We start from the raw sequence: 12,431 nt of genomic DNA, 5'->3' as shown, positions 1-12,431 counted from the left end.
TCTATAGGGAAAGATTAGGAATTAAAAGGATTGGAGACCTGTATGAAATGGGAATTATTTTATCGTTTCAACAATTACAATTAAAATACAACTTGAAAAATAACCAATACTACCCCACTAGCCCCTAGAGCTCTATCTAACTCTCTCTTAAATCCATCCAGTGACTTGGCCTCCACTGCCCTCTGTGGCAGGGAATTCCACAAATTCACAACTCTCTGGGTGAAAACGTTTTTTCTCACTTCAGTCTTAAATGGCCTCCCCTTTATTCTAAGACTGTGGCCCCTGGTTCTGGACTCGCCCAACATTGGGAACATCTAGCTTGTCCAGTCCTTTTATAATTTTATATGTTTCTATAAGAGCCCCTCCCCCTCATCCTTCTAAACTCCAGTGAATACAAGCCTAGTCTTTTCAATCTTTCCTCATATGACAGTCCCGCCATCCCAGGGATCAATCTCGTGAACCTACGCTGCACTGCCTCAATCACAAGGATGTCCTTCCTCAAATTAGGAGACCAAAACTGTACACAATACTACAGATGTGGTCTCACCAGAGCCCTATACAACTGCAGAAGAACCTCTCTACTCCTATACTGAAATCCAATTGTTATGAAGACTAACATTCCATTAGCTTTCTTCACTGCCTGCTGTAACAATAAATCCTCTTGGCCAAGTCTGCGATATGGATTGCTCTCCAGAAATGCATGCAGAGTTATTAGTCCCAACACCCTTCATCTAACATGGAGACTATATTATGAGGCTTGTGCGAAAGACATAAGAATGTTGTTGGTCAGAGACGGGTGTCTCAGTGGCCATGCAATCACAGAGAGATACACAGGAGGCTGGCTCCACCGACGTGCCCATGTTCAGACCTTTGCTCCGGGCCTGTGGTCAGTCTACAATAACCACCCAAATCACCCAGTTGACAGCCGTTTTAATTCCCCTTCCCATGGCGCAGCGGTAGAGTTGCAGCCTCACAGCGCCGGTGACCCGGGTTCGATCCTGACTACGGGTGCTGTCTGTACGGAGTATGCACGCTCTCCCCGTGACCTGCGTGGGTTTTCTCCGGGTTCTTCAGTTTCCTCCCACACTCCAAAGAGGTGCAGGTTTGTAGGTTAATTGGCTTGGTGTAAAATTAACTTAAGGGCCTATCCCACTTGGGAGTCATTTGCGCGTCATTTACGCATCACCACACGCACGTGATGCGCACATGGTGCGTGCTGACGTAGGCAGTGATGTGCGGTCACGCAAGGCGTCCCAGGATTTTGGGATGTACAAAATCCTCGCTCGCCATCTGCGTGACGCGCAAAAAAAGTGGGACAGGCCCTTAAGGCTTAAGGAATCGTTGTGATGTTAAATCTTTACTCACTTATATGGGTTCTTTAGGAAAGACACTCGCTGGAACTTTTTGCCCATGTCTCGGGTTTCCAAACCTGCAACAGATGAAGGCAATATTAAGCAGAGTTTGGTGAACAGTGTTGCCATTTGGTCCATTGGTCACTCAGTAGACAATAGACAATAGGTGCAGGAGTAGGCCATCCGGCCCTTCGAGCCAGCACCGCCATTCAATGTGATCATGGCTGATCATCCCCAATCAGTACCCCGTTCCTGCCTTCTCCCCATATCCCCTGACTCCGCTATCTTTAAGAGTCCTATCTAGCTCTCTCTTGAAAGCATCCAGAGAACCTGCCTCCACCGCCCTCTGAGGCAGAGAATTCCACAGACTCACCACTCTCTGTGAGAAAAAGTGTTTCCTCGTCTCAGTTCTAAATGGCTTACTCCTTATTCTTAAACTGTGGCCCCTGGTTCTAGACTCCCCCAACATCGGGAACATGTTTCCTGCCTCTATCGTGTCCAAACCCTTAACAATCTTATATGTTTCAATGAGATAATAATAATAATAATGGATGGGATTTATATAGCGCCTTTCTGATACTCAAGGCGCTTTACATCGCATTATTCATTCACTCCTCAGTCACACTCGGTGGTGGTAAGCTACTTCTGTAGCCACAGCTGCCCTGGGGCAGACTGACGGAAGCGTGGCTGCCAATCTGCGCCTACGGCCCCTCCGACCACCACCAATCACTCACACACATTCACACACATTCACACACAGGCAAAGGTGGGTGAAGTGTCTTGCCCAAGGACACAACGACAGTATGCACTCCAAGCGGGATTCGAACCGGCTACCTTCCGGTTGCCAGCCGAACACTTAGCCCATTGTGCCATCTGTCGTCTCTCATACCCTCTCATCCTTCTAAACTCCAGAATGTACAAGCCCAGCTGCTCCATTCTCTCAGCATATGACAGTCTCGCCAGCCCGGAAATTAACCTGGGGTAACAAAGCAGCAAGCAATAAGAATTGGTTAAACTGGTAGTCCTAACTCAGTCTATCTCATGATAAAAGGAGAGAGGGGCTTGCAGGAAGTGGACAGCAGTAGGACTCAGGAGAGTCAGTGTGTTGGAAGGGGGAAGAACTAGGACCCAGAACAGTCAGTCAGCTCAGCCTGCCTGCTCCTCCCTCATCTCCTGGTTACCAAACACTTTAATTCTCCTTCCCATTCCCACACTGACCTTTCTGTCCTGGGCCTCCTCCATTGTCAGGGTGAGGCTAAACGCAAATTGGAGGAACAGCATCTCATATTTCGCTTGGGCAGCTTACAGCCCAATGGTATGAACGTTGATTTTTCTAACTTCAAGTAACCCCTGCACTCCCTCTCCCTTACCACCTCACCGCGCCAGAGACCCAGGTTCGATCCTATCTACGGGTGCTGTCTCTACGGAGTTTGTACGTTCTCCCCGTGAACTGTGTGGGTTTTCTCCGAGATCTTGGGTTTCGTCCCACGCTCCAAAAATGTAAAGGATTGTAGGTTAATGGGCTTGGTATAAATGTAAATTGTCCCGTGTGTGTGTGTGTGTGTGTGTGTGTGTGTGTGTGTGTGTGTGTGTGTGTGTGTGTGTGTGTGTGTGTGTGTGTGTGTGTGTGAGTGTGTGTGTGTGTGTGTGTGTGTGTGTGTGTGTGCGTGTGTGTGTGTGTGTGTGTGTGTGTGTGTGTGTGTGTGTGTGTGTGTGTGTGTGTGTGTGTGTGTGTGGGACAGTGTTAAAGCGCGGGGATCGCTGGTCAGTATGGACTCGGTGGGCCGAAGGGCCTTTTTCTGCACTGTATCTCTGTAAATAGGATTGAATTCCCTCACTGGGAAAGGCTGCAGATAAGTGTGTGCGGGGGTACAGGACTACAGAAGTTGGGAAATTCCGAATGAATGAGCGGTGTAATGGGAGTGTGTGTTGTTGGGGCTTCAGGGAGACTGGACGGAGATGGACTGGGAATTTCCCAGTCGAGCGGCTGGAATTCTGCCCTCCCCTCCCTCATCTGTATGGGGAATTTCCCATGGACAATGAGGCTAGGTACTGGACAGTGAGTCTTTTGTTTAAGAGTTGATTAACAAGTATTTAATTGCCTCTCAATGTTACCGGATTCTAAGGAGTTTGTTTTCAATCTTTCACCGGTGTTTATTTGTTAATGATGTTGGGTGTTCATCAATGTCAGAAACACTTGATCCGTTTGACGAAAGGTCCCGACCCGAAATGACGCCTGTTCATTTACAGCCTGACCTCCTGGCTTAAAACAGTGCTTTGTGTTTTTGCTCAAGATTTCAGCATCTGCAGCCTCTTGTGATTCAATGTCTTTGATAGCTTGGACACCTAGCCCACACACTGGAGAGTTTGAGCTTAGATTCAAGATTCAAGAGAGTTTATTGTCATGTGTCCCAGATAGGACAATAAAATTCTTGCTTTGCTTCAGCACAACAGAATAGAATTTAGAAGCGCGCTAGAATTTAGAAGATTGAGGGGGGATCTTATAGAAACTTACAAAATTCTTAAGGGGTTGGACAGGCTAGAATGCAGGAAGATTGTTCCCGATGTTGGGGAAGTCCAGAACAAGGGGTCACAGTTTGAGGATAAGGGGGAAATCTTTTAGGACCGAGATGAGGAAAACATTTTTCACACAGAGAGTGGTGAATCTGTGGAATTCTCTGCCACAGGAGGTAGTTGAGGCCACAGTTCATTGGCTATATTTAAGAGGGAGTTAGATGTGGCACTTGTGGCTAAAGGGATCAGGGGGTATGGAGAGAAGGCAGGTACAGGATACTGAGTTGGATGATCAGCCATGATCATATTGAATGGCGGTGCAGGCTCGAAGGGCCGAATGGCCTCCTCCTGCACCTATTTTCTATGTTTCTAATATAGTAGGCATGAATACAGAACAGATCAGTGTGTCCATCTACCATTATATAAATATATACACACATGAATAAATAAACAGATAAAGTGCAAATAAACAGATAATGGGCTATTAATGTTTAGAGTTTTGTTTGAGTTGAGTTTAATAGCCTGATGGCTGTGGGGAAGCAGATATTCCTGAACCTGGACGTTGCAGTCTTCAGGCTCCTGTACCTTCTACCTGAAGGTAGCGGGGAGATGAGTGTGTGGCCAGGATGGTGTGTGTTAACCAGATAGAGCTCAAACTCTGCATTTTACCAGTTAAGCTATCTCCAGCCTATTTCCTCCCACATATGCTAACTTTATTCTGAAGTCTTTTACCAAAGTCTTTCTCAAAAAGCACATTCACTGGCTCACCCAGATATATTTAAATTCATGTGGAAGGAACTGCAGATGCTGGCTTAAACCGAAGATCGACACAAAAAGCTGGAATATCTCAGCGGGGCAGGCAGCATCTCTGGACTTAACTCATCCTGCACCATTAGAAACTCACAGATGGTTGTCCCGTCCTTTCATTGATTTGAAGGCATTACTTCTTATTCTTCGTGAGTATGGCGTGCACAGGCTAAAGTTGCAGGACAACTTGTTCTATTTGATTGTGCACGCCAGGTTGATTGCGTTCGTCAAAACAGGGCGGACCACGCGAAGGTTGCAATCTCCCACCCCCAAGGCATTACTGACCTTTCACATTGAGTTGGGCAAACTGCAGTTCATCCCCATGATCTCGAAACAGGTAATGGAAGTCCTCCCAGGTGAGGTCGTCTTTGTCCTGAAATCCCGCAGCTTTGAACAGCGAATCCATGATCTCATCCGCCTGCACCTTTGATAAACAGTTGTGGGAGATCTCAATGAAGGACCTGGAAGAACAAAGCATAAACGATGGGCGAGCTAGCACAGATAGTGCTGGTGTACGGGATGATCGCTGGTCGGCGCGGGCTGAAGGGCCCGTTTCCACGCTGTATCTCTAAACAAAATATTTATCCTAGGTACACAAAATTGCTGGGGAAACTCAGCGGGTGCAGCAGCATCTATGGAGCGATAGATGCTGCTGCACCCGCTGAGTTTCCCCAGCAATTTTGTGTACCTTCGATATTCCAGCATCTGCAGTTCCCTTTTGAACAAAATATTTATCCTGTCAGCTTCCCATATAACCATATAACAATTACAGCACGGAAAACAAGCCATCTCGGCCCTTCTAGTCCGTGCCGAACACGTATTCTCCCCTAGTCCCATCTACCTGCACTCAGACCATAACCCTCCATTCCTTTCCCGTCCACATACCTATCCAATTTATTTTTAAATGATAAAATCGAACCTGCCTCCACTACTTCCACTGGAAGCTCATTCCACACAGCTACCACTCTCTGAGTAAAGAAGTTCCCCCCTCATGTTACCCCCTCATATCATGCTTCAAGAAGGGTTTCGGCCCGAAACGTTGCCTATTTCCTTCACTCCATACATGCTGCTGCACCCGCTGAGTTTCTCCAGCTTTTTTGTGTACCTTCATGTTTCAAACAATTCTCTTTACGTACCTAAGAACAAAGGTTCTGAAGTAACTCGGCAGGTCAGGCAGCGACTGTCGAAGGAATTGGGCAGACAGTTTTGGATCAGAATCCTTTCCTCCAGACCCTGACCAAACATCTCCATTTCCTTCCACAGATGCTGCCTGACCTGCTGAGTTCCTCCAGCACTCTGTTTTTGCCCAAAATCCCAGTCTCTTGTTTGAATTGAATAAGTTTGAATACGTTTATTGGCCCAGTATATTCACATACAAGGAATTTGCCTTGGTGCTCCGCTTGCAAGTGACAACATGACATACAGTGACACGACATTCACTAACCCAGAAGTCTTCAGGATATAGAAATATAGAAACATAGAAAATAGGTGCAGGAGTAGGCCATTCGGCCCTTCGAGCCTGCACCGCCATTCGATATGATCATGGCTGATCATCCAACTCAGTATCCTGTACCTGCCTTCTCTCCATACCCCCTGATCCCTTTAGCCACAAGGGCCACATCTAACTCCCTCTTAAATATAGCCAATGAACTGGCCTCAACTACCTTCTGTGGCAGAGAATTCCACAGATTCACCACTCTGTGTGAAAAATGTTTTTCTCATCTCGGTCCTAAAAGACTTCCCTCTTATCCTTAAACTGTGTGGCCCCTTGTTCTGGACTTCCCCAACATCGGGAATAATCTTCCTGCATCTAGCCTGTCCAACCCCTTAAGAATTTTGTAAGTTTCTATAAGATCCCCCCTCAATCTTCTAAATTCTAGCGTGTACAAGCCGAGTCTATCCAGTCTTTCTTCATATGAAAGTCCTGCCATCCCAGGAATCAGTCTGGTGAACCTTCTCTGTGCTCCCTCTATGGCAAGAATGTCTTTCCTCAGATTAGGAGATATATGACGTTTATCTGTGTGCTTACCTCAACAGTACAGAAAATTCCTCTTTTGATAGGAATCCATTGCCGTCGACATCATACATCTGGAACATGAGCTTAGACTTCTCCTCAGGAGATCCTGGGGGTGAAAGAAAACATGAAAAATATATTGGTGTGGTCTCCGCCTTCCAGCACTGACATTGAGTTCTCCAAAGATGGACACAGAATGCTGGAGTAACTCAGCGGGTCAGGCAGCATCTGTGGAGAAAAGGACTAGGGTTGAGACCCTTGTCTACCTCTCTTGTCTAACATCATTGTCTACCTTTCTATTGGTGTAACATGGGTTGCCTTGCATGTCCTACAGACTTGAAATGACATTATTTCCTACATCTGACCTTCTTGTGATTGCCAAGTTAACCCATTTGTCTCCCTCTATTTCAGATATTTCTTTTGACCTATGCATCCCTTCCCCCACAACTGAAAACTAACACATGCTTTCCATTCCGAAGATGGGCCTCGACTGGAATAATCACCCATCCATGTTCTCCAGGGATGCTGCCTAACCCGCTGAGTTACTCCAGCACTCTGTGTCCTTTGTTTGACAACCAGCATCTGTCGCCTCTTGTTTCTACACACTTTCCCTCTTTCCCAGTTCTGGCAAGGCATAGAAACTTAGAAAATAGGTGCAGGAGGAGGCCATTCGGCCCTTCGAGCCAGCACCGCCATTCATTGCGATCATGGCTGATCGTCCCCAATCAATAACCCGTGCCTGCCTTCTCCCTATATCCCTTGATTCCCCTAGCACCTAGAGCTCTAACTAGCACCTAGCATCTTATACCTGAATCTTTATCTGTACTCTCCACAGATGCTGCCTGACCTGCAGAGCACTTCCAACAATTTTATTTTCAGATTTACGGCATTGCCATTTTTTGATATCTATTTTTAAAAATAACCCAATTTTATCATATGTTAGCAAACAATTCCAATTTGCGTGGTCGGTTTTTATCTTAAACGACTCATTTGTGAACTATTAGTAAACAACAGTAAGGTGTATATTCGATGGGCCGAATGGCCTAATTCTGCTCCGATAACTTATGAACCGATGGACAAAAATGACTTTGTTTTCGAGAAAACTTCTGGTGTAGTAAAAACTCCTCTCGGGGTTTACAATCCTAATACAAAGAATGTTGTTGGATGATTGCAATTGCTCCAGCACTCTGGATCACAAGTTAACCTTGAGATTGCCCAAGCAAATGGTTTTCATTCAGTGCCAATCCAAACTGGACCATTTCCATGTCAATTTTAGGAGTGGATTGTGTTTCATGGAGCAATTTTGTAAGTCTCTATCATGGGTAAAAGTTCCTGCATTAAGAGCTAAAGTTTCAGCTTATTTTCATGTTGTGTTCTATAAAACTGGCACATGCCACCAGCATGGATTCTATTAAATGCCTTAAGGACCATGCCACATTCACATGTGTTTGCACATCCTGTTTAGAGCGCGCTGTAGGAAACAGAGGAACAGAGGCCACACAAGTTGGACTCCTAATTTGAGGAAGGACATTCTTGCGATTGAGGGAGTGCAGCGTAGATTCATTAGGTTGAATCTGAATCTGAATCTGAATCTGAATCTTAATTCCCGGGATGGCGGGACAGACATATGATGAAGGAATGGGTCAACTGGGCTTGTATTCACTGGTATTTAGAAGGATAAGAGGGGATCTTATAGAAACATATAACATTCTTAAAGGATTGGGCAGGCTAGATGCAGGAAAAGTGTTCCCGAAGTTCAGGGAGTCCAGAACCAGTGGTCACAGTTTAAGAATAATGGGGAGGCCATTTAGGATTGAGGTGAGGAAAAACTTTTTCACCCGGAGAGTTGCGAATCTGTGGAATTCTCTGCCACAGAGGGCAGTGGAGGCCAATTCACTGGAGAGTCAGATTTAGCTCTTAGGGCTAATGGAATCAAGGGATATGGGGGAAAAGCAAGAACGGGGTACTGATGTTGGACGATTGAATGGGGTGGAAGATTGCAACGTTCAACCTGGCGTGCACAAACAGAAGATCAAACGGACCAAGTTGTCCTACAACTTTAGGCTGTGCACGCCATACGCAAGAAGATCATATCAAATGGCGGTACTGCACGAAGGGCCGAATGGCCTACTCCTGCACCTATTTTCAATGTTTCTAAACACATCAAGCACCGCTCCTTCAGTCCTTACTCACGGATGCCATTTTACTCTCAATTGAATCAATTCCAGACTGGTCACACTTGGTTGGCCATGCACTATATTGCTTCCTCAAACACAAGGGAACTTTGAGGCAATGCGGTCCGTCAAGTGAATCCCTTACACAAGCCTCAATTAAGTCCGATGAGTTCAGCAGACACACCCTAGCTTCAAGAGAATCAATTACACTAAGTACTATCCATAAACCCGAATCTTCTTTTCCCAATCAAATGACCTTTAAAGCACACACACTGTGTCAACACAGCTATGTTTCAGAATGGCCATGATACATATTGTTCCAAAAGCACTGACTTGTTCATCTTCATCCCATGACTTGGCGATTGCAACCTTCGCCCTGTTTCGACGAATGCAATCAACCCGACGTGCACAATCAAATAAGATCAAAATAGAACAAGTTGTACCGCAACTTTAGGCTGTGCACATCACATGCAAGAAGAAGAAGATCCTATGCCTTCATTGCAACATATCCCTGAAAGATCTCAATGCTTAAAAGCAATGTGTAGGAAGGAACTGCAGATGCTGGTTTAAACCGAAGAGAGACACAAAAGGCTGGAGTAACTCAGTAGGACAGGCAGGAGAGAAGGAATGGGTGACGTTTCGGGTTGAGACCCTCCTTCAGACTATTTTTTGAAGTAGGAGAAGTCGAAGGAGAAGTTGTTAATGCCCCTGTCCCACTTAGGAAACCTGAACAGAAACCTCTGGAGACTTTGCGCCCCACCCAAGGTTTCCGTGCGGTTCCCGGAGGTTGCAGGTGGTTGCCGGAGGTTGCAGGTAGTGGAAGCAGGTAGGGAGACTGACAAAAACCTCCGGGAACCTCACGGAAACCTATGGTGGGGCGCAAAGTCTCCAGAGGTTTCCGTTCAGGTTTCCTAAGTGGGACAGGGGCATAAGGGTGAGGACCAACTCCACCAGGCAGAGGAGAGTGTTAGTAGCGGGTATTGTGTTGGTTCACATGCTTGATCAATGGTGTTTTATCATTAATGTTTTATTATTATTAATGTTTAGTGTTTTCTGAGTCATTCGTTACTGTCACTGTATGTCATGTTGTTACTTGTGGGCGGAGCACCAAGGCAAATTCCTTGTATGTGAATACTTGGCCAATAAACTTTAACTTATTTAAATTGGATGGTTCTGCGGTCTTGGAAGAGGGGTCTCGACCTGAAACGTCACCCATTCCTCCTCATTAGAAGCAAGGAGTGGCTTCACCGTGCTACCCCCCCCTCTTACCTTTCATGAATATGATCAGAATGTCAAAGAACTCTCGGAAGGATAGGTAACCATTTCCATCTTTGTCTGCAAGGGAGAACATTTGCTCAACGAACATGGAATCATCCTTTAATCCAAGAGCATCAGCAAACTCCACTCGTGTTAACTCGCAGTTCAAAGATTCCTTTGTCTTCCTCGATATTTCAGTGTTGAAATCCCCGGCATCTGATCTATCAATCTCTAGAACCTGTAGAATAAACATAGAACAGTACAGCACCTGAACAAACCCTTCAGCCTAGAAAGTCCGTGCCAGACTTGATGTCAGGTTGAACTAATCTCCAGTCGATCCATAATGCCCCTGTCCCACTTAGGAAACCTGAACTGAAACCTCTGGAGACTTTGCGCCCCCACCCAGGGTTTCCGTGCGGTTCCCGGAGGTTTTTGTCAGTCTCCCTACCTGCTTCCACTACCTGCAACCTCCGGCAACCACCTGCAACGTCCGGGAACCGCACGGAAACCTTGGGTGGGGCGCAAAGTCTCCAGAGGTTTCCGTTCAGGTTTCCTAAGTGGGACAGGGGCATAACTCTCCATTCCCTGCAGATGCTTGTGCCTATCGAAAAGCCCCTTAAATGCCACTACGGTATCGGTCTGGTAGCACGGACAGCATGGTGACACAGGAATACAGCTACTGCCTCACAGCGCCAGAGATCCCGAGTTCGATCCCGACTACGGGTGCTGTCTGTAGGGAGTTTGCACATTCTCCCCGTCACCTGCGAGATCTTCGGTTTCCTCCCTCACTCCAAAGACGTACAGGTTTGTAGGTTCATTGGTTTGGTGTACGTGTAAATTGTCCCTAGTGTGTGTGTGTAGGATAGTGTTAATGTGCGGGGATCGCTGGTCGGCGCCGACTCACTGCCTTGACTCTCCAATGTAGAAGGACTGAGGTTACTTTATGCTTGATACCACCAGAGCCATCCATCTCCAGTGTGAGTTATCACCAGTTTAACTTGGACGGCACGGTGGTGCAGCAGTAGAGTTGCTGCCTTACAGCGCCAGAGACCACACGGTTTCCATCCTGACTACGGGTGACGTCCGTACGGAGTTTGTACGTCCTCCCCGTGACCTGTGTGGGTTTGCCAGAGGTTGCAGGTAGTGGAAACTTGGTTTCCTCCCACACTCCTAACACCTACAAGTTTGTAGGTTAATAGGCTTGGTGTAAATGTAAATTATTCCAAGTGCGTGTAGGATAGTGTTAATGTGCGGGGATCGCTGGTTGGTGCAGACTCGGTGGGCCAACAGGTCTGTTTCCGCCCTGTACCTCCAAACTCAGATAAAATAAAATAAAATAAAGATATCTGAAGAAAGGTCCCAACCAGAAACAACGCCTAGTTTGGTTTAGTTTAAAGATACAATGCCAAAGCAGGCCCTTCGTCCCATCGAGTCCATGCTGGCCAGCGATCCCCGTACACTAAAGGGCCTGTCCCACTTTCACGACCTAATTCACAACCTTTTTTACTCGTGGACATTTTTCGTCAGGCTAGAAAAACGCCCCGACCTACTTGATGCCACGAGTACCTACGACTAGCATCACGGCCTACTACGACTTAGCTACGACCTCGTGATGACCATGCTGCGAGTATGAGTCAAGGGCAAACTCGGCAGAGGTCGTGAATTAGGTCGTGAAAGTGGGACAGGCCCTTAACACTATCCTACACACACTAGGGTCAATTTGCCATTATACCAAACCAATTAACCTGCAAACCTGTATGTCTTTGGAGCTAGACAAAAATGCTGGAGAAACTCAGCGGGTGCAGCAGCATCTATGGAGCGAAGGAAATAGGCAACGTTTCGGGCCGAAACCCTTCTTCAGACTTTGTCTCAGTCTTTGGAGTACGCCTGCCTATTCATGTTCTCCAGAGATGCTGCCTGAACTGCTGAGTGTCTTTGTGTCTTTTTTTTTTGTAGACCAGCATCTGCAGTTCCTCGCCTACCTTTTATTTCCCATTTCCGTCTTACCTGTGCAAACACTCGCCGGAAGAACGTATCTAAGATCTGGCTTCGCTGCTGTTTGGTGACGGCTTCTTTGAAGATAGTTCTCTGACTTGTCTCGTTGACCAACAGGTGAGCGCCATTGCTGGCAAGATGCTTCCTCAGCTGTTCAATGAATTCGAGGTGGTCCTCCTCTGTGTCAAACAACAGCACCTAATGCAGACCAGAAACAGGAAGAACACGGTCACCAATACAGCGTTGGATCTCCACCACGTGGTAACATTCGTCATTCAACCTTCCGTCTGTAAATGGGCTGTCCCACTGTACGAGCAA

The 12,431-nt window shown here is 46.6% G+C and overlaps 1 protein-coding gene across 3 annotated transcripts in view; it reads right to left on the bottom strand.

Moving 5' to 3' along the window:
* duox1 (dual oxidase 1) overlaps positions 1–12,431 on the bottom strand; it is a 79,312-nt gene that overhangs the window by 25,408 nt on the left and 41,473 nt on the right. For all 3 annotated transcript variants that reach the window (XM_033014796.1, XM_033014794.1, XM_033014795.1), the window contains exons 18-22: positions 12,126–12,311; positions 10,131–10,356; positions 6,703–6,796; positions 4,959–5,134; positions 1,366–1,429 (exon numbers count right to left, since the gene is read on the bottom strand). In XM_033014796.1, coding sequence (XP_032870687.1) covers positions 1,366–1,429; positions 4,959–5,134; positions 6,703–6,796; positions 10,131–10,356; positions 12,126–12,311 — 746 coding nt within the window. The remainder of the gene's footprint in view (positions 1–1,365; positions 1,430–4,958; positions 5,135–6,702; positions 6,797–10,130; positions 10,357–12,125; positions 12,312–12,431) is intronic.

This window comes from Amblyraja radiata, chromosome X (assembly GCF_010909765.2).
Source record: "Amblyraja radiata isolate CabotCenter1 chromosome X, sAmbRad1.1.pri, whole genome shotgun sequence".
In the NCBI taxonomy this organism is placed as follows: Eukaryota; Metazoa; Chordata; class Chondrichthyes; order Rajiformes; family Rajidae; genus Amblyraja; species Amblyraja radiata.
Note: the sequence above shows the minus strand (reverse complement) of the source record. Positions and strands in the feature narration are given on the sequence as shown.